This window comes from Platalea leucorodia (genome assembly GCF_965183815.1).
Source record: "Platalea leucorodia genome assembly, chromosome: 19".
Classification (NCBI taxonomy): Eukaryota; Metazoa; Chordata; class Aves; order Pelecaniformes; family Threskiornithidae; genus Platalea; species Platalea leucorodia.
The window spans coordinates 5676492-5701645 of NC_138841.1; the positions used below are offsets into that span (position 1 = coordinate 5676492).

Sequence of the window (25154 nt, forward strand, 5' to 3'; positions counted from 1 at the left end):
GAATATTCAGACCTAGGAGCATCACCAGGATGCGGCGCTGGGTTTGCGACACCTCAGCCGTGTCCTGGCGGGGTGCCAGCCGTGTCCCAGTTGGGTCCCAGCCAGGTCCCAGTTCACCTTGGAGCCAGAACATTAAACAGCGAGCGGGGAAACGCCCGTGCGGGAGGACGAGAGGGGCGCTTGGCACCGCGCCGCGGGGGAAAGCGGCTCGCGGGAAGCGAACGGCCCCCGACGCCCCTCATCACCAGGTTGTGTTGACTTTTCCCCCCGTCCCCGCAGGAGGACGTGAGCTTTTGCTTTGCTCTTTGTGCCTTTTCCCCTGCGTGGAAGTTTCCACCCCTAGGGGGGGAAAAAAAAAAGGAGATTTGCTAGGTTTTGCTCCTCTAAATGCAGTTTGAAAGCAGCTTAAAAGTGTTTTTTCTGCTAAACTGCAGGTAAAAGCATACAGGGACACGGCCGCGGCGAGAGGGGAGCAAGGGCAGGGACCCGCTCAGGCTGCTCTGGGCTGCTCCCGACTTTTTCAATTTATAATTTTAACCCAAGAAGGAGAGCCTGCTCTTGCAACGGGGGTGTCCCTCGATTTATGCCAGAATCAAGTGATTTCCCACTGTCACCTCCTGCAGTTTCAAGCCACCGGGAGGTCGGTGATTCCCACGGGGCAGCACTGCCCCGGGGGCTGGGGAGTCCCCCCGAAACGGGAATTGAGGGCGGTAGGAAGCTGTTTGGTTGGGTTCTTTCTTTTTGTTGTTGTCTGTTCTGCTGGCAGAAAATCATTCGCAATATTTTCCACTGGGGGATGTTTAAAAATTAACCGAACAAAAAGAAAATTCCAGTGTTTTCTGCTCATTTCCAAGCTTGTGGGAAGGCCAGAAGCAGCTAATAAAGTAAGGCAGCTTAAGAAAAGAAACCCAAACCACAAAACTATAGATTTTTTATGAAAGGTATGAAACATTGTGCTTTTTTCCCTGACTTTTTGCCCCCTCTGTATTGCTATGGGACCCATTTGGCAACCCCTGGTGTCCCCCGAGCCTTCTGCCATGGTCCCCGGTGCCACCAAGCCGTGGGTATCACAAACTCACCTGCCTGCACAGATGCAGCATCCCCACTGCAGGGCTCTTCTTTTGTAAATAAAAAGCACCACTTCTGAGGTGTTAAAATAAATAAATAAATAAATAAAATCAACCTGGTCATTGCAATGTTTTATTTTCACCAAATTTACAACAATTTTTCTTTGGGAGAAACAAGTGCAGGGAAGTTTTCACCCAGCATCAAACGCCAAATCTGAATTATTTACTCTCCATGATGACATAGCGTCTGCCACAGCCGTGCCTCTGCTGTCCTTGGGGTCTTTAGAAATAGAAACAGTTGCTGCTATAGCACCAAAACCCCCCAAAACCCCCAAACCCCACAAAACCCCCCAAAACCCAAAAGGGGGAGGGCCCGGAGCATAAGGAGGTGCCGCTGCTCCCGGCACCGAACCCCAGGGGCTTTCCAGGAGCACGTCGTTCAAACCCCAAAAATAAGCTTTGCCTTTAAGCCCTGCTTCTGCTTGAAAGGAAACCAAGTTTGGGCTGTTTTTTTTTTCTGTAAATGCTGATTATTCTTTTTTTTATTTCTTTATTTCTTTTTCTTTACTAATGCTGGGGGTTGCTGTAGGAAGCAGGAGGGAAGCCCAAGTGATACACAGTGTTTCCACAACGTGTTTTTAAGAGGGGAACTGCAAGCACGTGCCTGAAAGAACTTTTAGCATGTTTAATTAACTTTAATATCCCATTCTCCTCTCAAATTCGACTGAGATAAAGAGAGGCTTCCAAACCTCATTCGGTGCCTGAACCTAAGGCAGATGCTGAGGCTGGAAACCATTTTTCTCCGTCCCGAAGACCCACATCTGGCACGGCACGGCTTCAGCCTCTGCCAAGCACATTGCGTTGCTTGAACTTTGGGGAAACCCATTCCTTAATTCCCCACAGCTATTTGATATCGATTTCTTTTAATTGCAGGCTAAATTAGATCATCCATCACCAGCTTGAAGAAAAAATACGCCGGTAAAATACGACTGGGCAATATCCTGATGGGAATTGCCATTACAGAAACGGTTTATCCAGTAGGAATTGCAGGGAAACTGCTCAAACTCCCTGCAAAAGGAAGTTTCTGCCCCTCTGATTTTTGTCTTTCCTAGGGCACGACTGAAAAGTGTAAAAATACTTAAAGTCAGGTCTCCACCGCCGCCTTCGCCGCTGGGCTCGGCCCTGCGGACGCTGTGGCAGACGAAACGATGCTGCTCAGCTTCATGTCCCAAATTTTATCATGCGCCGGGATAAAAACCACGGGAGGAAGCTCTTGGCTGCTGGGTGCTCGGCATCTACTTTCACTCTTCCCAAATTGCATCACCCTTGATTTTTACTGTATAAAATAAAGGAGGGAGGTGAAAGCTAGCTGACGGCATCCATTACATGCAGACAACATCTTGCAAAAGGGATTTTTGAGGCCACCGGCGTTTGCCACACACGCTGTCCTTCGATCCACGCCTCGGCAGAGGATGCTGGACCTGGGTCCTGCTCCGGGCTGGGGCAGAGCTTTGCTAAGCCAGATGTTGGAGCAGCTTGGCCTGACCGTGCCTCAGTTTCCCCATATAACATATAGCTTATAACAACACTGTCTACCTTGGAAAAGCACTTTCAAGGTTGCCTGGTGCTATGTGGGCACCCGGCAGCCATGGGAGAGGGCAAGAAATGGGTGCTGGGTGCTCACGGATGGAGAGCCAGGAGCATCACCCTAAAAATCAATGTTCTTGAAGTTGATGGAGCAGCGGTAGCGGCCGTCGAGGAACCTGGAGCATATGAAGTTGGGCAAACATGGGCAGGTGTGGTGCTGGCGCTTCCCAAAGAAAGGGACCTGCGGAGAGACACGGGAGAGATGCAGGAGAGATGAAGACATCAGGGCTCTGCCACAACTAAAAAATTATCAAATGGGATCAAAGGCCTGAGAAAATCTCTGGCTCTTCTCAGAGGTTTAATGGGGATATGCCTGAAATTAATTTTTGATCTCTCTGAAGCCCTTTGCTCCTTCCTTGTGCAAAGCAGAAGGCGCAGCATCATTAAATCATGCTCCCAGCGTGCAAAATCAATACGGGAGCACGGAGCGGGCCGTTCCCCCCGGGGCCGGGACGCCGCCACTAAATCCTCACGGAGGAGGGATGGCAGCAGCACCGCGCTTTGGGCTAAGCCCAGTGCCCTGGGGTTTCTTATCGGCCAGAAATCACGGCGCTGGGGCGGCTCTGCGGCATTAACTTGGCTTGTCCCTGCTTGGCAGAGCATTTACAACTCAATTTGGAGCAGCATGGCGGGCGCTTTGCTTTAAATGAATGAGGGGGGCGGCTCAGTCCCGGCTGTAAGTCGAGGTCCACAGCACCCATGGGACATCCCGAGGATTTAGGGTGGCGCGGACAGGCAGGGGGTTGCTCAAAATACTTTAGAGGCTGAAACCAGCTGCACCGCTCCAGCTCGGGGACCACCACGATGCTGCCGGTGGGATGGGGGAGAGAACTGGAAGGGTCAAAGTCAGAAAACTTCTGGGTTGCGATAAGAACAGTTTAATAATTGAAGTAAAATAAAATAGAATAGTAGTAATAGTAATAGTAGTAGCAATAGTAGCAATAGTAGCAATAGTAATGGTAGTAATAGCAATAGCAATAGCAATAGCAATAGCAATAGTATACAGTAATAATATACAGTAATAATATACAGTAATAATATACAATAATAATGTACAATAATAATGTATAATAATAATATACAAAGGCAATGCTGCCTGCAGCCTCCCCAAATCCACCCCAGCCCCCCGACACCAACCCCCTTCTCCATCCCAGAGCTTTAATGGAGCTTTTCTCCCACGCGAGGAGCTCGGTGCCCCTTGCCCGGCCCTCGTCCCCCCTCGCAGCCCCACGGGGCATCCCCACGCCGGTACCTTGTGACTGAAGGGGTGGCACTCGTCCCCCTCCTGCCCCAGGGGGGTGCACATCCGCAGCCCCCGCAGCCAGAGGCTGACGGCGCAGCAGGTCCCGCTGCCGCACTGCGGGTCCCGCTCGCAGGCCTGGGGAGAGGGACGGCGGTGGGTTAGTGGGGACCGGGGAAGCATCGCTGTCCCTCCTCTGGGGGGGCCCAGTGGTGAAATCAGCCCACGCCAAGCTGCTGGGTGTAACCCTAAGGGGGGATTTAAGGGAGAGGGGTTTGTTGTTCCTAGCTCTCCTGCTTTGGGTTAAGCTGGGGAGGTTTTGGGGCAGGGTTGGATTGGGGGCGATGGCGTTTGCAGGATGAAGGGGGAAAGCCCTTGTGCACGCAATGGTGGGAGGGATGCAGGGAAAGTTTGCAGCTGCCCAACTGAAAAGCAGCAGAGCAGCGGCGTTAAGGGATAAACTCACTGTCTGGGTCCTCCGTCGCGTACACCCATCGCCCGTCGGAGCCTGTAAAACCTGCTAAATAACGCAAATGCCCAGGGCTTTTTTTTTTATTATTATTTCTGTTAGTAGGGAGCAGAATAATGCCAACAACTCAGCCTCTCCCACCCAAGGCAGATGGAAAATGGAAAACGGTCACCTCTTCCCCCAGGAAGGGGAAACTGAGGCACGGTGCAAATGCTGCACCAGCTCACCACCACACCTGGGAGCCCATGAGGGTGTTGAGAAGAGCTGGACGGGAGCACCTCAAGCACCGAGCAGGTCCCATCTTGCCCCCCCCCCCGGCTGTGTTGGCCATCGCTAGAGCAGCTCATTGCACCCCGACCCCTTCTCGGACCCATCTTCCTGACGTCGCACAAGAAGAACCGATGGGGCTCACCCAAACCCCCCGGGGCACCCCCTCCTCGGGGCACCTCTCTCCCAGGAGCTCCCAGCCACAAGCCCTTCGCTCGTACAGATGACGAGGTGTGGAAATGGCAACTGGGGAAAAAAAAAAAACCATGAGGGCAATGGATAGAGCACAATTTTGGGGTGCAGCTCTCTCGCAGGGGGGCAGCAAGGGGATTTTGCAGAGTCTTCCCTTTCCTGAAGAGAACCTAATTCTCCTCCAGCATCCAAAGCGCCTTTTAATACCCAAATACCATTAAAAATCAGATCTCAGCAACAACGGACCCTCGCCTGCAAACTCTGGGGCCTGCAGGCAGCCAGGGAGCTGCACATCCAACCTCTTTTCTCTGGTTATTCAAAACGACTCATTTAAGCCCTGGGAATAATTTCAGGAGCTGCTGGGTCTATTTGGCTCTGGACGGAGGTGGCTTCCCCCTGACCTGGCTCCGCAGCCAGGGGTTGGGGAGATCCAGCTGAAAAAAATCACAGGCTTGAAAGAAATAGGTCCGACTATAAGGGGAGTCTGGGAAAAGAAGAGCCAAGAGCCAACTGAAGTCAGCCACAAAATTCCCATCGGTTGGGAAAAGCCGAGAGGCAGCCGGGATGCAAAGGCTTCGTCTTGGTTTTAAACAGAAAATTTTTCGCTGCCAGGGGAAGAAGGAGGGGGTTCAGGCAAGCCTGGCTTTGCTGAAACCAGCCTCTGGACTCCTGAAGCACCACAAAAGCCTGGATTCTGTGCCCAAAACCCGCTGCTCCTCTTGCTTTTAGCATCACCCTTGGTCCAGCTCTTGCTCAGCAGCACCGAGCTCTCGGGCACGCCGAGCCCCAAAAGCCCATTAACACAGCAGGGTAAGCATCAGACCTCTCCTTCGCATCCCGACATTTAATAATTTCTCTTAATTTGGGAGGGAGAAAGACACTCTGGGGTGCTCGAGCCCTTGTCCCAACCGGGAACATGCTCTGGGGGATGCCCATAAAGATATATTATTTTTTCCCTGCTGGAAAACTTCCTAAAATCCCCCGGTTCCCTGCGTGCCGGGTCTGAGACGGTGCTGAGAAAAGAAGCAGAAAGAGCAGCTCCCCGGCGTGACTTTACACTCACGTGGACCGGGGCTGGCTGCGGGAACAGCATCCAGCGTCGGAAAAATGAGTAATAAATTGGGGAAAAAAAAAAAAAACAAACACCAAAGCAAAGAGCAAAAGGCACCGATTCCTGCCTTATTTCCCAACGTAATAAAAAACTGAACTAAACCTGCCGGGTTGGGGATGGAAGCGGCACTTACCCCGGTGATGACGGCGCAGGGGCAGGAGGTGACGAGCAGCAGCAAGCAGAGGGTTTGCAGGATCGGGCCCATGGTGCTGGGGCAGGAGCCGGCTCCCTGCGCTGCCACGCTCTGCAGCAGCCCCGCGCCTCCCGCCCTATATAACCCCGCCGGCTCCGCCACCGGGGGCTTTTTTTTCTTCCCCCTGATGATCTCAGAATAAGCAGATGAGACCTGAATCGCTAACGGTATAAAAGAAATATTAATAAACCACCGAGGAAGAAAAAAAACCACCTCTCCCACGTCCCAGGGTTATTTTTCAGCTAAGCCAACACAGCTGGATTTTCCAAGTACACCTCTACATCCATATTTATCCCTGACGGGTGTACTTCAGAATTGCATCAAGAATTTGTGATTATTTAGCTAAAAGAAACCACAAGAATAAAGTTAGCCTGCTACTTCTCGGCTCGTAAGAGCACAATGCGTAATAATGTGGCTCTGTGATAAATATCCTGTAGAAAGAGAGACTCGGCTGCATTTATTTGTGAGAATAAAAGACGGCAGAGAGGGAATAATATCTTTTTCAGTAATGAAGGTGTGTTTGAATCGGAATATAATGTGTAAATATGTTGATTTGTGGTTTGAAGTATATCCCCCCTACCTCAAATTGCATTTGGTGCATCTCCTGGGAGCACAAGGGAGTAAGACCAGGGATTGCTAAAGTGGCTAAAAAGGCAGGAAAAGCTGGAATTATCGGCTTCTTTTTTAACTTGTACATCCCGGGAGGATGCAAGGGACAACATCCCCACGTGTTCAGGGATGGGGGGCCTCGACAAAAGCACCCGCCGGCCCCCACAGCTGCATCCATCAGGGGAAAGAGGAGCAAGAAATCTCTGCAGCCTCTGCGATGCGATGCCCCCGCGGAGCTGGGGCCGTTCGCCACCCGCCGCCTCATCCCATGCAGCCCCTTTGGGAGCGCAGCAATAAAAAAAAAACATTAAAAATTTACATACCCTCCCATGGCCAACGCGTGGTCCTGGGCTCCCACGGTCCAGCCTGGATTCGGCTGAGGACCCCCAAGCCCAAGCTCCCAGCGCCCGCAGCCGTGCTGGCCGGGGCCACGCAAGCAGAGACCGTGGCTAAAGACCCTTTGCACGACGAGGGCAGGAAATAAAACTCCATTTTTTTCCCTCAAAATAAAGCTGAGTTTGGGATTCTGACCCAGCAAGGTAGATTTTTCCAGCCCTGGATTGCTAGGTGCCATCCCCGGAGTACCAGCATTAGGAATTTAGTCCCTTCTGGCTTTTCCCACTGAGGAATAAACATCCCTGAGCCTGATTTTTGGGGCTGCTCCCCGCCAGATCTGGTCCACGGGAGCAAATTAGGGACTGGGAGCAGCCGAGGGGCTCGGCCCCAGGGGGAAACATGGCCCGAGGTGATGGGCTGGGATTTGAAATATGTGTTTGGTTGGAGCCGCGTGGTTTAATCGGGCTTTTCTGTTGAATTCTTTTGCAGAGTATCAATCCGGTGCTAAATCGTCTATTTAATTAGTTAAAAATAGCCCCGGCATTTCTTTGCCCAGAGACCAGCGCTTCTTTTGATGTGGCAGCTGTTCTGCTGCTTCGCTAAAGTCTCCTCCACCTGGGCTTGAATTAATTAATCCCAACTCTCCCCAAAAATCCTCCCCTCCAGAACTCCTGCAGCCAGGAACGGCTCAGGAGCGGTTGTTTCCTTGAGAAGGTGCTGACGGGACGGGGAGGATGCAGCCCCCAGCCTCCACAGGGCATATTTGTATTTTTTTGGTCCTGCGTTGCTTCCTAGGGGTGGGGGAAAAAAAAAACCCAAACTCAAAAAAAGGCAATGTAAGTCAAAGCCACCCCGGCGGGGTGGGATGCAGCAGGGAGCCTCTCGGCAGTTGGGATGGGGGCTCCCGGTGCTGCATGGGAGAGCTCCCAGCTCGACCAAGGGGAAAGAAAAATAAAATAAAAAAACCCCACTGCACTTCACGTCCCCCATCAATAACATTTTAATTTTCTGACCTGACAAGCCAAGATCTATCGCCAAGCGCAGCCGGGAACGGCTTCAGCTGACACCTTATTAGCGTTGCCGAGCTTCACGATGCGCCCACCATAAATTACCTCCTACTCCCCGCTGGCGGCGGGGCTCGGTTTTGGGGGGGCTCCTTGCCGCAAAGCCGGGCTGAGCAGCGCTTTTAACACCCCTCTGCACCCCGGGAATTGGGTGGGGGTCCTGCACCCCCCGGCACCGTATGCACCGGCCCAGCGTGGCCCTTCTTGCTGCAGATATCGGGCTCCAGCCGGCGTCCCCGTGTCCCCGTGTCCCCATGGCCCTGCATCCCCGCCGCGGTCCAGCTGCGAGGGGATGCTCTGGCCAGGGAGGGTGGGCAGGGGCACCGCCATGAAAACACCACTTCAATGGCATTTTGCCGTGCAAATCCCGAGCGCTGCCGCGCGGAGGGAGGGAAATGCAAAGAAACCACGCTCAGGGGTACAAAGGTGGAGACAAGGGAGGGAAAAAACCCCAAAGCCACAAGCGTGCCACCCGCTCTGCGGGAAAACGCAGCCCAGGGAGGGCTGCTTTGGGGTGCGGGGCCTGGATTTGCAGCTACCCCCCCCCCCCAGTTTAGGGCACGGCGCAGGTGGGAGCCTGCGGCGGCCCCGGGAGGCTCCCGGGGCTGGAGGCCGCGGGCAGAGGGATGGGAGTTTGGGGGGTGCCCTGGGGCACCCCCAGTGAAGCGCGGCGGGCGCCTTCGCGCAGCGAGGCCTCTTGGCCCTGCGGAGCCGCCGTCCCCGCGCGTCACGTGGGTGACGCCGCTGCCAGGAGCGGCCGGGTAGGGCGGAAGTGGGGGGGGCGCGGGGCCCGGCGGCATGGAGGGGACGCTGGAGCAGCACCTGGAGGACACGTACGGGCCGGGGGGGACACGGGGGACAGGGGCAGGGCTGGCCGGGCCGGGGGGGGGCCGGGGCGAGGGGGGAGCTGGGCCTAGGCCGGCCCGAGGCCCGGCGCGGGGGTGCGGGGCCGCCCCGCCGCTGACCGCCGCTGTCTCCCCCCCGCAGCATGAAGAGCCCGGCCGTGGTGGGCGTCCTCTGCACCGACTCGCAGGGGCTCAACCTGGGCTGTAAGTAACCGAGCGCCGCCGGGGCCTGCCCGGGCCCTGTAAGGGCTCCGGGGGTCGGGGGGGGCAGCGGGCCCGGCCCCACGGGAGCCCTCCCCGTTTGAGGGCACTGGTGTGCAGGGGCCTCCCACACGCTCTGGGGGCACCAGGCCCTGCCCACCGCAGTCCTCCCCCCCCCCCCCCAATCTCCCTTTTCGGGTGCCCCCAGGGTCCCTGGGACAGCAGGGACCAGCACCAGCCACCCCACGGGACTCAGCTTCCCACAGGCGCTGGAGGAAACCAGAGCCCGCTCTTCCTGCCCCTTAAATTCAGGCTTTTTGGTGGTTTGAGGGCAACAACGAGGGGAGAAGCTGCACCAGCCCCCGGGGGAGGCAAAGGGGCCCGAGCAGGAGCAGCCCCGCTCGGCCCCGGGGGGAGGCTGCCTCACGCCAAGCGCTGTCCCGGCCCGGGGGCCTTCAGTCTCATCTCCCACCCTCGCAGGCCGAGGAACCCTCTCGGATGAGCACGCCGGCGTCATCTCCGTCCTCGCCCAGCAGGCAGCCAAGCTCACCTCCGACCCGACCGACACGCCCGTGGTGTGCCTGGAGTCGGACAGCGGGTGAGTTTTCAGCCCGGGGGTGCCACTATTTGCCCCCCCATTCGCCTTTACCCCCCCCGTTCGCCTTCCCCCCCAGCCCTGGGGCCCTCCCCAGAGTCAGGTCCCCGGAGCAGCTCTCCTCATCTTGCGCTGAACTCGCAGATGTGGAGGACGCCCCGTCTCTGAAGCCACGGGGGGAAGGCAGTCGCTGCCATAGGCACGCGAATTCATTAGATTAAAGGAAACCCAAGGAGCAGGAACTGTAAAAGCAGTAGGAAACCTTTCAGGGGGTGGTGGCTGCTATACTTCTTCCACCCTTGGGATCCCCACAGATAATTGAGCCCCCGCTGTAGCCAGTCGGCGTGGTAGGCAAAGTCTTCTCCAGGGAGCGGGCAGAAGAGACACAGCAACCACCAGGCCTAGCGCAGAGCTGGGGGCTGCTGCAGCCACTGAACGATCCCCCTCTCCCGTTTCCCACCCACATCAGCTCCTCCTCCTCACAGCTGGCTTCTAAACCACCTCAGCGCTTTTCTTTTTCTAGGAATATCATGATCCAGAAGCACGACAGCATCACTGTAGCAGTGCACAAGCTAGCATCCTGACCCTCGGGAACCTGCGCGGCGCTCCGCTCCCACCCGCGGCCCAGCTCCTCCTCACTGGACAACCACTCTCCTCTGCTGCTCCAGCGCAGAACGTGCTTGCAGTACCAAACCTGGGCTGAAGGCTCTCCCTCTCCACTTAACAGCTCCTGTGCAGCTAGCGGGGTCTCCAACTCACACTTTAGCACTTGTGCTGCTGAGGGTGAATTGTGGGTCGCTCACCAAGCTCGTGTAATGATCAGATACTACGAGGTGTATGTGTGTGTGGCCTTATTGGTTGGAGAAATCAATAAATGACCTGCAAAAACACGCCTTTGCTTCTGCTGTGAAAACTGTTGCCTATTGCTTTGCCTTGTTTCCAAAGCCAAGTAACTTCTCCCGATCCCTTCTTCATTAGCGCTTCGCTAGAGAAAGGGAGCAGTGCACAAAGACCTGCATTAACGGAGGCTCCCCAAGTGCAAAAGGTACAAACACTTTCCGAGGAATTTCTCCTAGGAAATGTTTAGCCTCCTCTAGTTAAACGTTCCGGGCGAGAGTTACTTGCTTACTATGCCTTGGATTGAAGTTCAAACCTAAATGTGTTGGCCCTGCCTGCGCTGCCTGCCCTGGCTGCCTGCACGGTAAATGGATGTTGACAACATCCTCACAAATCCAGGCCTCCCTTCTTCTTACAGATTCGAGCATTTGAAACGGTGCAAGGAAAGGCTTGCCCCTTGAAAATCTGCTATGCTTAAATCCTTCCTATGTGTAAGGGAGGAAAAAGGAGCTGGCCGGCAGCTGGCCGCACGTAAAGCGGAAGGGAAGCTTCGCAGCAGAGCAGGAGCTAACAAATGGGGCTGGGTCGGAGACAAAACGACATGCTCGCTGCTTTGACTTTACTACTAGGAGCAGCTCCGCTTGCCAGCGACGTTCGCGGTCTCGCAGTCGTTGCTGCGTACGAAACGGGGAGCAGGGACGAGCCTGCCCTGCGCGGCGGGGCTCCGCGCGCCTCTCGAGGCCAGCGTTAATTCTGCGTAACGACCCGGCCTCGGCAGCAGGAGCTGGCGTGCCCAGGCCCCGCGGCGGTGGGGAAGGGTCCCCGACTCCCCTCTCCCTGACAGCCCACGCGGCTGGGAGCAGCTCGAGCCGGAGCGTTTCCTCCCGGACACCCGGCAGCACAGATGCCGCGCCAGATGCTGCCGCCGCCGCCAGCACCCCCGGCCCCCCGCCTGGCGAGCCCCCCACCCTTCAAGCCCTACTCACTGCAAAAACCGTGCCACTTAAATAAAAGCTTCACGCGCATATTACCAGCCCTGCTATAGGGAAAGCTCCTCCGTAGGCTCTGCTGTACCTCTGTCCCGGGCTCCTACAGCCAGACCGAGCGTTGCCTTTTCTGCCAAGGGAGGGGAGCAAAGCGCGGTATCACGATCCTGCAATGTTATCTGACCTCAGGACCGCCGATTGGGGTGACAGGTCAACCGAAACGGGGGGGGGAAGCGTGAGGGCTGTATTTACCCGGGAGTTTGTGCATATTTACAATAGAGGCGTGGAGCCAACTCAAATCCCACTCAACTACCGGCTCCACTCAAGGGCTGCAGCGGCACGGCTGCTCCGCTCCAGCTGCCGAGCATCTTAGCTGGAAAAGCTTTCCAGACTATCCCCTCCTAAGTGACGCAGTTTCCCGGGCCAAGGGCCACGCAGCAGAGGCAGAGCGGGCAGGGCGGGCAGGACAGGCAGGACAGGCAGGGATGGGGCTCTGCTCCCCTGCAGCCGGCGGCAGCCCCAGGCTTGGCTTCAGTCCGCTGTTGCCACCTTCCGCTCCGCTCAACGTCTGGCAAGACCCAGGGCTTTGCCTGGAGCTATAACCCTTCCAGGCTTCCCCTCCTCTTTCCTCCCAACAGGATTTCTGCTCCGAAAGCCCCGGGTTTCCTGCTCCCGGCTGGGGAAGGGGAGGGACTCCTGGCCTTGGGGCCCTGCAAGCCAGGCGCTGCCTCCAGGGAGGAGGAGGAGGACGGGCGCCGTCCACACAGCCCCAGCCCTTGCCGGGCTCCATGTCCCACTTCGGGGCTCGTCGGGAAGGACGGACACCATCGTCCCCACCGGAGGCCAATGAAGGACCAGACTTCGGGGTGCCAAGTCAGGAAGGGGGGATTTAGTCTCTGGAGCAAAGGAAGAGACGATTCCTCTTTGCAATCGACCGTTTCAGGGAGGATTTTCCAGCATGCAGCAGCAAGGCGGTAAGGAAAAGTTTCAGGTTCATCAGCCCCGACTGCTCTAGGGTCCGGCTGCGCCCTCGGGCAGGATCCTGCCGCTGCCAGAGGCGCGGGATGGGCGAGAGGATGGAAGGGAGACGAGCAGGGAAGGATGGGGAAGGGAGAGCTTCCCACGGGAGCTCAGATGGACACAGATAGACGGGCACCCCCCGACTTCGGGCACAAACCAACCAAACTATCCGCTCTAAAGCAGCGGTAAGGTGCTTGTCAAATAAAATCCCTTAAAGCTTAAGCGGTTACAGTAATTTGGTGGGAAAGAGAAAGGATATCAAACCGTTTGCAGGCAGTGATAATGTGCAATTTAACATCTGTTGGCAAAAAGGTTGATAAAAGCTTCGCCTGCCCTCAAAAGCTTTTGCAAGTTGCATGCGAAATACTGGTGCCTACCTCATTAAGAGCCAAGGAGCAAAAGGGTTCAAAGGCAGCCGGTGCTTTCACGGGAGCAGTTTTTGATTTGAAACGGTGACAGAGCAAGGTGTTAATGCATCCTGAAATTCTCATTTCCAGGGGAAAGGAAGGAGGAAGAGCCGGAGGCTCCGGCAGCCGGGAAGAGCCCAGGCACCGAAGCTGCGGACGGAGGGTGGGCATGGGGAGTGGTGTTTCACTTCTTCCTGGTAAGCAGCCAACAAATTCAACAAAACCCTCCTGAATCTGCGGCAGATAGAAAGCCTCGAGTCTCACTCACACGGAGCAGGGGACAGGACAGGCTGATCCCACCGAGCTAAGGGCAAAAATCAGCGGTGCTTTGCTACACCGAGTGCCATCACCCGCTTCCCCGCAGGCTGAGCAAAGCCGAACGCCTTCCCCTACAAAATGCCACCTGAAAACACCTCAGCTGATGTAAATGAAGGTGCCCACCCTGCAGCCCAGGGCCAAAAGGCAGCTTGCAATGATAAGATGACTTTTTCCTACTCATACACAGCACCACTGGGGTGTCAAACCCCAAAGGGGCGTCTTGTACCTTCGGTAAAGGTGAGCTCCCATCATCGGAGCGGAGATGGGTCCCCAGGGATCGACTGCAGGAGCGGCACGGGGCGCGGGCAGCGCACACACGCTCCGTTACGCGCTCCCAGGAGGACTGGGCATCTCGACACCACTTAAAGGCACTCATTCTCCACGCTACAGGCTTTAATACCACACGCCATCTTCCCGTCAGTGACGAAGGCAACGCCATCCCCCAGCTAGGAAAGCTGGGAAGCGCAGGGAAGCGTTCCCCACTTCCACTCCATCCAAAGTAACTCGCTGCCAATCATTAACCGGGGAGGAGGGAGGGAGTTAACACCGAGGACACAAACCATCCTTTGCCCCCGTGCCAGCGCTGGCCTGGGAAACCGCAGCGGCTAACGTCCATCCCCGCGCCGCTCGACACCTCGTCAACTCCTAGTGACCTTTCAGAGCGCTCAGACCCATTTCGAGTCTTTTTTACTATTAAAAAATAACTTAAAGAGAAAAAAAAACCCCTACAAGAGTCAGGCTCTAGTGTTATTTTGTTCCTTTTCTTTGGAAAAGCCCATTTGCACAGAAGGTTTTTTGAGGGTCTGTTAACGAACCGCAGCGTGGCCACCGCCAGCCCGCCCTGCTGACATTCCCCAACACAGGCTACACCAGTCAACGCGTCCCAGTTTGCTCCTCTCCAAACACAACAAATTATCCACACAAGAAAAGCAGAAGGAAAAACTTTCCCTCCCGCCTGACCCCTGTGGCATCTCACCTCCGTCTGCTTCCAATCCAGGTCAACGTACTCGTGATGGGGATGCTCAAGACCTTTGGGATTTTCTTTGTGGCTTTCCAAGAAGAGGTGGGGGGCTCCTCCGAGCAAGTCAGCTGGATCGGCTCCATCATGTCCTCCCTGCGCTTCTTAGGAGGTGAGCTGGCATCCGTAAGGCGGGGGGCAGCGCTTCAACCTCAGGCCCATTCGCTTCGATATAAGGGGCACCGAGGATGCTCCGCAGGTCCCATGTCCATCCCAGACGGCTGCGAGCCGGCCGCGGCCGGTACCCACGCCTGTCTTAGCAGGGGCATGGCCCAAGGACGGGGAGCGTGTGTGTCACAACGCCTCGCCGCAGCAGGTTTATTATATACATTCGGAGCAAAGCCTCACCCCCAACACCAATATTATTGCCTCTGAGCAAGCCAGCTGCTGAGTAATTCATGGCTGCTGAGCTTGGCGTGCATTAGGAAGCAGGTTGAGGATACCTGAAAATTTGGGCTGTGATTCCTTCCCCTGCCCCGTCCCCCAGAGTCCCCGGGTACGAGGCAAGGCCTGAATATTAACCCATCCCGAATTTCTTGCGTCACCCCCTCCCTCCGAGGGCCACTCGCCAGGGCACCGGATGCAATGACCCCCATACAAGTCCCCAAGCCCCGCAAAGCGTCATTTGTCATCTCCAGCCCGAGATTTCTCCCTCCTTTCCCTTCCAGCCCCGCTGGTGGCCGTGGTCTGCAGGAGGCTGGGCGAGCGGCCGACCTCCATCATCGGGGCCGGCTTGATCGGAGGGGGCTGCCTGCTGAGCACGCAGGCCACCAGCGTCCCCTTCCTCTGCGTCTCCATGGGACTTCTCCTGGGTGAGCAGCCTGCGACTCACAGTCGGGCAGAGATTTTCCTGTGCATGATGAGCAAAAGCAGCTCCTTTAATAGCAAAGCATCCCCAGCTCCTTTCTGTCAGATGTTGTGTGAAACCCCAAAGCTTCATGCTCATAAAATACCAGTTTCAACATGCTAGACCCAACTAAGCTTGCTTTTTTTCTAGACCCAACGTGAATCCTGGCCTTTTAAAATCCCTTACTAAAAGCGCACAGCCCCAAAAACCCCAGACGCTAAATACCACGCATGAATCTTGTTCTCCACTGACTGCAACAGCAAAAGTCCCTCCGCTTTCAGCCCGTGAACCCTGCAGAGCAGCTCTACTACGGGGACAACAAGCTTGGGATGGCATGACTTTGAATCCCTAAAGCCCACGACACGAAGCAGACGCTTTTTGGGCACGGACATCTTATTCCTTCCCCCTTCCCGCAGGTATGGGGTTCGCCTGCCTTTACCAGGCGGCCGCGGTGATGACGGCCAAGCGCTGCAGGACACGACTGGCTTTCTCCAACGCCATCGCCCGCTCCGGGATGGGGCTGACATTTCTAATAGCGCCGTTCACTCAACTGCTGATCGATTTTTATGGCTGGCAAGGTGAGCACGTCTCCCGTTTATCCAAATTCATCAGCACTAAGAGGGCATTTGAGGATATCCGGGCAGGATAAGAGGAGCTTTTTAAAAGTCAAAGTTGGATGCACTGAGGAACAACTCTGCCTCTTCTAGGATAGTTTGGGGACATGTGGTTAATGATTAAACACTTAATCAGTTGTTAAAGTTAAGTCAGAGTCAAAGCAGAGACCTCAGAAACCAAAACCAAAACTGAAAATCCCTACTTTTACTACACTTTTTCAGGCCATCTTGAAGGTTCGTCACATGTAGTGGACTTCTAATGAGGGCAAACAAAACAAACTCCCAAATTCCAGAGGTAGCTCTGGATTTGTTGCATGCATCCCAGCGAAAGGGACTTCCAGCTAGAAAAAGAGGAATAAAAGCTCCTGTAAGATACCTCCTCCTTAGGACAGAGCTTTCTCCATGTTCAATACAAACTACACCTTGGTCTAGAAAGATCGTTTCCTACTGCTCCTCCTTTCCCATGCCGAGAAAAAAAAAGGATCTTCTGTCTTCCCTCAGGTACTCTCCTCATTTTTGGAGGCATCATGTTAAACCTCGTGCCTTCCAGCATGCTGCTGCGACCCGGCAGCGCCCAGCCGCAACGCTCCTCTGCTAAACATCAAGACCGTGGCTCTTTAATGGCAAGGAAGGATTCAGAAGTGCTTGATGGATGCTTAGATGAAACCACTCACGGGGAAATACAGCTTCGCAGTGCACAGGGCCTTCCCACCACGGAGGGAGTCGCGATGCCCCATGGCAGAGACGTCTCTGGTCCGGTAAATACGTCGGCTTTGGAAGGGCTTGAGAAACCCCCCATGGACAGCTGTTCGCCAGAAATAGCCACCGAGGCCAAGAGAAGCTACAAATCCCTTCCACCGACCGAAAAAGAAAACACACAGCCTCTCCTCGACTTCTCCCCACTGAAGGACCCCGTCTTCTGCATTTTCACGTGGTCTTTTTTGTTCAGCCACTTGGCCTACTTCGTGCCCATCTTCCACCTGGTAGCAAGAGCCAGGACGCTGGGCGTAAGCAGCATGGACGCCTCTTACCTCATTTCAGTAGCTGGTAGGCAAAAGAATCTTTTAAACCCATTTATAATTACAATGACACCAAAACAGGAAAGAAAAGCAACACAGATCTTGCCAAGAAATAGTCCCAAATATGTCCTAGAATAAATCTTCGTGGAAGAGGTTTAGCTCACAGCCTTTACCCGGCTTCTGTATATATAGCGTCGCCTTCTGTAGAGGTACAAAGTCGCTCTCACATGGTGGGTGGTTCTCTCAGCCTAAGCTAGATGATCCCCCATCCTCGCTGCACCGAACAACCACAAGTTTCCAATTACATAGGTGCTATCTGTCCTCCTAAAGCCTCCCCACCACGGCCCCTGCTTTGCTTGAATCCACAAGCCACAGAAATCCAGAGTCACTCGGCATTCAAAGACCTCCAGTTTGACCCAGGAATGTGTTGCAGAGAGAAAAATTCAATATTGGGGAAAAAAAAACCCACATTAGCTTGGATCTAGCCATTTGGATTTGGCACATTCACCTCCAAGGGAAAAAACAAAAACAACCCCCAGCCCTAAAAAATAACAACATGCCTGATTATAAGCAGGGATTAACTCTAAAGTCGCATGGGGTTAAGAAAGCAGCTCCAACCTCAGTCATCGTAAAATATTTTATTGTACAAAAATAAATTTTACTTCCACATTGCTGTATAATATTTAGAAATGACATACGCTGTCACAGAATCTAGAAGGAGAGCACAGGAATGAATCTGACATTTTGAATTAAGAGTAGGAGGGACAGAGTGGTCAGCAAGATATTAGCTGACAGCCAGCACTCCCTCTGATCTTTAGTTCATAAAAACATATTGAGAAATGTAAAATCTAAGTATCAAAAGTTTGCTGAGCCTTTAAAAAATGCTGGTCTTCTGTCCTTCTTTGCTTCTTTCTAAAAATTAAAATGTCATAAGCATATTTCTTCTCAATATCCTGCTTTTTCTCTATCTTGAAAAAGAGATGCAGCAGCAAGCTTATCTTTCCAATTTTTACTGAAGGGCATTTCAGAGTTTTCTGCTGAGTGCACAGCCCTTAATTGAATTTTTACTGACCACTTTAGTGCACCCACAGGCACTTGGCAATGGCAGGCACCAAGGTAAAGTCTAAAAAAGCATGAATTTTACAACAGCCTAAAAACGCCTTCTGTAACTTCCCGGCATTTCAGCCCTTTGCGGTCACGTTCTTACAGCGAGCGACAGGTGGAATCGGGATGCGTTTCAGAGCAATGCAGAGCCAAGTAGCAAAAAAATATAAAATAATATAAAAATAAAGTCTTCTTTGAGGCTCTGGTGAACTCCTCTTCCCCCCAGGCATCACGGAGACGGTCAGCCAGCTGCTCTCGGGCTGGGTCGCCGACCAGAACTGGACCAAGAAATATCACTACCACGTGGCTTACCTTGTCCTCGTCGGCATCACTAACCTGCTCTGTCCTCTGGCCACCACCTTCCCCTTACTCATGGCCTACGCGGTGGCCTTCGCTCTTTTCTGCGGTGGGTTCATGGCTCTGGTCCTCCCTGTGCTGGTGAGTAGGGATATCTCATTAAAAAATAGTATGTGGCAATTCCAACAGTATTCCAAAATTATCCAAAAAACCCTTTCATAAAGCTGAACTACCCCGGGCTGTTGCAGACCTGCATGAGAGGGCTCTCCCCTCCAGCCTTCCCAGTTTGAGCCCCTGGAGAGCCCCAAATCTCCTCTCCAACCCACTTACTGGTATCCACAGCCGAGGTGCAACAGAAGCACTGGGAGTTTATTGCAGATTTTTAATGCCCTGGCTCTGCTAATGGCCTTCCACGTCCTCCTTTCTAACGGAGACTGCTCCAGCTCATAGGAGATGCATGGATTCATCCTGGTCCCCATCTCGCTAATGCCAAGGCAGAGGGTTATCTGCTCCCGATCCCAGAAGGATTACAACACGAACAGACCAGTTACGGCAGGATCCGGGTAGGGAGGCATCATTACAATTTGGCATTTCTTTCTGGGAAGGACTTCAGAGTTTAAAACACTTTCCTCAAAGTCTTAGCAGCGTTACTAGTTTTGGGAGATGCCCAAGCAGCTGGAAGGCAGAAAAGCATCTCGCATCCTAGTAATTTCCATGCCGGCCTTAAGGAGGCGAGCGGATTCCAGGCTGGCTCAGAACTACAGGTGCAAAGTCCTTTAAAAACTGCAGCTGAAGAGGAAATTCCCAGAAAGAAAAACCAACCCAAAAGCAATCTCTTGTGCTTGCGCATTCACAGGAACTCAATCAATAATTATCCATTTTGTTTTACAACAGGTGGATCTCGTGGGCGTGCAAAAACTCCACAGCTACTTGGGGTTTGCTGCCTTCTTTGCTGGGATAGCAGCCATCGGCGGACCTCCTCTAGCAGGTAACTCTAACGCTGCATATAATAAATACTCACCGCAGACATCCAGTGATAAAACATGCTCCTGGTTCACTCTCCTACCCACTGGCATCCAAGGATGGTTCTTCTGTCCAAGTGGAGGGGGGAAAAAAAAACAACCAAACCATATTTCAGAAATTTATCTTTATACCCAGGCAATATTTTGCTCGTGAATTTGCAAAACCCAACTAGCAGTTTGGGAAAAAGCTGTATGGGAAAAAGGCGGCTAAACCCCACGCACACGTTTTAACCTTGACCACAGCAGGAGCGTAACGCCCACGTTACCACGGATTTTACCCCCAAGAGGGCTTTATAACACTGAACTTGGCACAGAGGGACCGGAGGGGAGACAAGGAGAGGAAGGTAAAGCAAGGACGGGCTCAGCAGCAGTCCCACCAAGCAGAGGCACTGAACCGTAAGGAGAAGTCTCAGTAATCTCTTGTTTTGAAGAAGATTACGCAGGTCAGCCACAACAGCTCCTGGGCCCAAAGATAAGGAGGATGAAAAGCCTCCTCTTCTCCCTCTGCCAGAAAACCAAGGCAGTTTTGAGTATCTGGCAGATGTCAGGCGCTCAGAAGTGAGTCTCTAGGCTCTGCTTATGAGCGAGGGACTCCTCCTCCTCCAAACATCTTGCCCAGGACAAAGCTTTTCCTTCCCCTGATGACCCTTTAGCCATACCTCATAGCTGGAAACAGGAGCCGAGCTCTTCCTAGGTCCTCATGATGCAAACAAACTAGAAAAAGCTGCAAGGTCAAACATCAGCGTGAACGATGTCCCGTCACCCGCCTAGCAAACGTATCCTGAATAAAACCGGCAGCTTGTTCTTCAGTTATTGCTCCCTGCCCTCCGCTATCGGCTGCCCCGTGCCTGCAGAGGCGCTTTGCTCGAAGCTGCCGGGGATCCTGTAAATACCAGCTCTGTGCAAAGTTTTAGCAACGCTGCTGTACTGCCAGCATGTGAAAAAATTGATTTCCCTCATCAATATTTCTAGGTTGGCAAAACTCTGTATATGGATGCAATTTCGAGCAACTAAAGCGTTTCATTGACAGCGTGCTTTACACTGTCACGGTGATACATAGCCTATATCGGGTAAGATCTCTTCTGCTGATACAAGATGTATGTCCACCAGAAAGCAATCCCTGTACAACCACTGCAGTAAATTCCCTGACACAGTAACACGCAGTATGAAAAGAGCTAAATAACTTGGCTCTCTCTTACCCATGCATCACACACGCGAAGATAGCGGTTATACTTTCATCCGCTTCCAATATATTTTTGCTAATGGGAAGTCTTTTGCTTTCCCAAAGTGCTAACCACTCACCGTGTGAACACTTCTGGATTTTGTAAAGCAAGCAGGTTTCCTGCAAAAAAGCCTTCCACGGAAATCAGTCTTAATACCGGGGCGATAACTAAAGGCCAAGTAAAGCCAAGAAGCAAAACTCTCACTGGTCTGTGTCACCGTAGGCAGAGCGAGAGGCAAACAATTCAGAGTTCAGGATCCAGGTTTGTGATCCGAGATAAATTCTGCAATTTTCTCTTCCAATATTAAGCACGAAAACTGAATACCACCAGAAGCTCCCGATTAAGTGTCCAAAAGCACCTGCTCCTTGCAGAATACAGAACAGGATTTAAATGCTACGTGAGACCCTGGAGTTCGGTGCCTCTGACTGCTGCTGACCTCCCTAAACCTTCACTTTAGAATTACAATTTTATAAAACTCAAGTATTTTTAATGCAGTGAAACCCAAGGCATAATGAGAACCGCAAAGGTTAAAAATGCTTATTTTGCATACTAGAACAAAGCCTAATCGCAGCGCAACGAAAAGGTGACTTACCTGCAAATCTGTTTAACTAAAAGCCCTTAAATCCGGAGGCAGCCGGCCCGACCAAAAGCCCAGGGTGAAAAGTTTGAAGGCTCCTTCACAGCTCCTCATCCGCCAGCACTGCTGGATGCTGCTGCCACGCTGAAAAAAACCAAAACCAAAACAGAACAAACATTATTTTGGCAAGCCGCAAGCAAGCAAAGGAGAGAAGAGTACATTTTATTTCCATAAGCAGTACAAATCAGTACCTCAAACTGCAAAAGAAACAAAACAAACCGTGTAATCCAAGATCACCAGACGGATTCCAGCAAGCAGCACACAAACACCAGCCCCAGCAAATTCGGGTGGTGAAAGGGGAGAGGACGGAGTCATCTGAAAGCTGTGCTGGCATTTAGATGCTCTCATCTCAATTTTACCTGCGTCTTCGCACAAGGTATCGCTACTTCGGGCATCAGGAATGAATACAACTTCTGGTTACAGACTGGCAGCACAATTTAAACAGCCTGACCACAGCCCGCAGCATGCAAATGTGCCGGGGATGTTTAGTTTGGACAACTTAGGTGCCAGGGATTTACCAGCATTGCTTACAAAACTGCTGCTTTTCTGAAGTTTGCACACCAGGAGCTTCTAATTCAGCTTTCTGCAGCAGGAATGGGGTTTTTTTGGATGGGGAGTGGGGGCACAGACACCCTGGGTGCTTTAAAAGGCTGGGGTGTCATGCGGTAGAAGGTGGTCGCTGTGCTGCCGGCGAGGAGGCAATGCTGGTCTTTCAGTGCCAAGTAGAGCTTATTAAAAAAACAAAAATTAAAAAATATCCTGGGGGATATTTAAAAAAATAATATAAATAAATCAGAGCTCCACAACCGGAGCACTCTGTCCTGTACATCTAACAAACAACTACGTTAGCATCCCTTCTCCTGTCCAAATCCCACAGATTCTCAGACAGCAAAAACAGATCCCACCTTTGAGAATAAACCACTCTGCAAAAACATCAGGGTCACGGGAGAGCCACCCACGTCACCCAGTCCGGCGCACGGGATCCTCCTTTCCGACAGCAAGCTCTGTCTCCGCCTGCATCGGGGCTCACGCAACATCCCTGAGAAAAAAGGGAGCTGAAATTCCCCGAGAACGGCACGAGCCAACAGCCACCGAACCCGGGGTAGAGCAAAGCAGCCCGCAGCCTTTCCTCTGTTTTATCAAACCTTCCTGCAGCCGTGTAAATCTACAGCAAGGAAGATGGTAGCACCTCTGGTATGTCACAGCTCCCACATTGTACCGGCACCGTCTCCTTCCCTACTCCGGCCACGGCACTCACAGATAACAGCAGCGGCCACGCTCCTGCGCGGCCGAGATCGGGATCTCCGGGGACTGTATTATCTCCCTTCCTAACCAGAGCTGGTTTTAAGAATCCCAAATTCGGGCCAGATCTGCCGTTCGTGTAAATCACGCAAGCCCATGGATGACACTGGAGAAATTGCATTTTACGCCAGCAGAAGATCTGGCTCAGCTGCTAACCCACCTCGGACATCCAACCATCCCATGCCAGATTTAGGAGTATATTGAGGTTTTTATTACGTGCAGCAGCAACTCCCATCGCTTTGTATATTCTAGATTCTAACGGAGGAATTATCCACCTTTAAAATGATTGTCTAGACATGAGATGATATGCTGTAACTAAACAAAACACTTTGAGGTCATTTTAAAAGGTGACCTGCCCCCTCGCAGATTCCTGAGTCTTTATGGAATTTAGGTTTTCCTTTTAAGTGCTCACAAAGCTACTTTTAAGCAAGTTCACTTCAAGCTCCTGGCCTGGGATCTCTCATATTAGACAGGTTGCATTAAATTGGGTCTGCTCACAAGAAGGCAAGGCTGGAGAATCTGGAGTTTGCGGCCCAGATGTTGCAAACACCAACACATGCAAGTCATCTCATTAGTCCAATGGGATCTTCCATCTGCTGCAGCAGCTCCTTTTGGCCCATTTATTTAAACAGGAAAAAATGTCAGGGATTAAATTCAATCAAATTAAAATCCACGTCCACTAGAAGGATCAGAAGAAGTTAGCTCTGGGAAGAATGACCTGCGAGTTTGCCTGTTGTACCAAGGGCAATAGTCCCAACTGTCCATGTAAATGCTGCACAGCAGCAGGCACGCAAAGAGTTAAAATAACTTAAAGAAAATATCTGAGGAATTCTTAAATGAGAACACACATCCTTTGCTTGCCGCCCACCTCCCAAAACGATTTTTTCAGTGAGAAAAATCCAACAGCTTTAATAACAATCTTTTCTCCTGCAGGGTGGCTGTATGACTACACCCAGACATATGTCTGCTCTTTCCTCTTTGCCGGAGCCTGTGCTCTCATCTCACCTATTTCTTTCTTCTTTGAGCCTTCGGCCCAGAAATGGAAGCTAAAAAAAGCCAACCTGAACAACGGCCCCAGGCTTGGCTGAAGCGAGTCTGCGGTGGAAATTTTGAAGGATGGTCTTTGCTTTCCCATCGCGGATGCAATCAATCGCCAGCGCAAACCTTCTGTACCGGGCAATATAAACAGCAGCAAAAATGAAAATAGGAATTTTTAGATGACAGATTCAGTTTGTAGATATTTCTCCTGCATATGTGATTAAAGCCATCTGAGAAATATGTAGCGTAAAGTGTTATTTGATGGGGAAAAATAAGGCCCACGGCCCGGATGGACATTGGCTTCGCTCTGAGTTTGCTCCCGAGCCGTGCCTTTCTGTATCTCAGATTGAACCCCGCTGCGTTCAGCCTGAGAGCTCGGTGGCAGAGCCGCCCCTCAGCTTTCCCAGCCACCGCGAGAGAGCAGAGCTGACTCACCTCTAGGGATAAGGCAGCCAAGGACCTCCAAAGTGCCAAAGCACGGCAGGAGATTTTAGCTTATTCTATTTAGATACCGATAATTAGCCCCGGGGAGGGATGCAAGGACAGAGATGGTACAGAGAGATAAGGATTAAACTTCCATGAGGATACGGAGAACAGCCGGTCCACAAAAACCTCTTTTTCATCGAGAAGGATGCTGCACCGCGGCTGCTCGATCTCCCAGGCACGGTGTTATCTGCCACAGCGCAGAGGCCCTGGAAGCAAAACCAATTCTAATTAAAGCCAGTACCACGATAGAGCTAACAAAGATCATACCCACCTCTCGGACTCCTCTCCCCTTCTCCCCACCCTCCCAATCACCCAGCGACCCTCTGGGACGCAATGAACACGTGAAAGCAGCTTCCAGAGCCAGGCAGCAAGGCTGAGCCTCTATCCAACCCGCATCCTAGAGATTTAATTCAGATGGGCAAGATGTAACAGCTGCTTTGACTTTCTTTCCGGTAGTGAGGTTGCAATTTTTTGCATTATCACCAGATATTTGAAATTGTTACATGGATCTGGGATATCATAAGGGTTTTACACGCAACCATCCCAGACACTGGCATTATCCTCCCCCCCTCCTTTTTTTTAATATTAAACCAACAAGAAAGTTGTTTCCCCTATAGAAACACTCCTTTAAACTGTCAAATGGGTTATTTCAAGCATGAAATTAAGCGGTTTATATTTAATAAAAAGCTACAGAACATTACAGCGGTATTAAGGAGCTAAAACATAGCCGCAGGCAAGAAAGTTCCCTCATGGATAACGGGCCAAATTCCACAGTTACACAATTTCACAACGCCAAAGAAACTAGGCGTGCTTAAACGAGGGAAAAATTTGGCCTTGAATTTGCAGTAGATGGAGAATAGCCATGCTACAAAGTGGTTAATTTTTCATATGCTGATTCACAGCTGCTCCTCACTCCCGCAGGAATCCGCAGGCAGCAAGCGCTTCAGAAATTGTCCTTTTACACCTTAACCACTGCATCAAACGCAGCACACGATTCAGTTGTACCAGTTAATATCTGTATCCGCGAGAGGATCTCTAGCGGGTCATTTTCTGAGCAACCGGGGTTTAAGGATAAGACGACTATTTAAGAAGCGTTTAAGGCACTGGGAGTTTAAGAGGGGTGAGCGGGTATCGTGTAATTTG

The 25154-nt window shown here is 52.5% G+C and overlaps 3 protein-coding genes across 5 annotated transcripts; 2 read left to right on the top strand and 1 right to left on the bottom strand.

Moving 5' to 3' along the window:
* Positions 1-2775: 2775 nt before the first annotated feature.
* On the bottom strand, positions 2776-6198 carry PROK1 (prokineticin 1; the record flags this gene model as incomplete). The annotated part of the gene is made up of 3 exons (XM_082330436.1): positions 2776-2895; positions 3967-4092; positions 6127-6198. The coding sequence occupies 3 exons, from the start codon at positions 6196-6198 to the stop codon at positions 2776-2778; spliced, it is 318 nt and encodes a 105-aa protein (XP_082186562.1).
* Positions 6199-8941: 2743 nt separating this feature from the next.
* Positions 8942-10726, top strand: LAMTOR5 (late endosomal/lysosomal adaptor, MAPK and MTOR activator 5). The gene is made up of 4 exons (XM_082329969.1): positions 8942-9028; positions 9183-9244; positions 9722-9839; positions 10360-10726. The coding sequence occupies exons 1-4, from the start codon at positions 8994-8996 to the stop codon at positions 10418-10420; spliced, it is 276 nt and encodes a 91-aa protein (XP_082186095.1). The 5' UTR covers positions 8942-8993; the 3' UTR covers positions 10421-10726.
* A 617-nt stretch (positions 10727-11343) lies between these two features.
* On the top strand, positions 11344-23582 carry SLC16A4 (solute carrier family 16 member 4; the record flags this gene model as incomplete). Of its 3 annotated transcripts, none has more annotated exons than XM_082330145.1 (9): positions 11344-12633; positions 13177-13283; positions 14402-14534; positions 15091-15234; positions 15686-15847; positions 16385-16930; positions 18233-18444; positions 19198-19291; positions 23421-23582. In XM_082330145.1, the coding sequence occupies exons 1-9, from the start codon at positions 12618-12620 to the stop codon at positions 23573-23575; spliced, it is 1569 nt and encodes a 522-aa protein (XP_082186271.1). In that variant the 5' UTR covers positions 11344-12617. The 3 variants fall into 3 exon arrangements, with proteins under 3 accessions (XP_082186271.1, XP_082186270.1, XP_082186269.1); XM_082330144.1 differs by lacking the exon at positions 23421-23582 and adding an exon at positions 22063-23309; XM_082330143.1 differs by lacking the exon at positions 23421-23582 and having other exon boundaries at positions 19198-19479.
* Positions 23583-25154: the final 1572 nt, after the last annotated feature.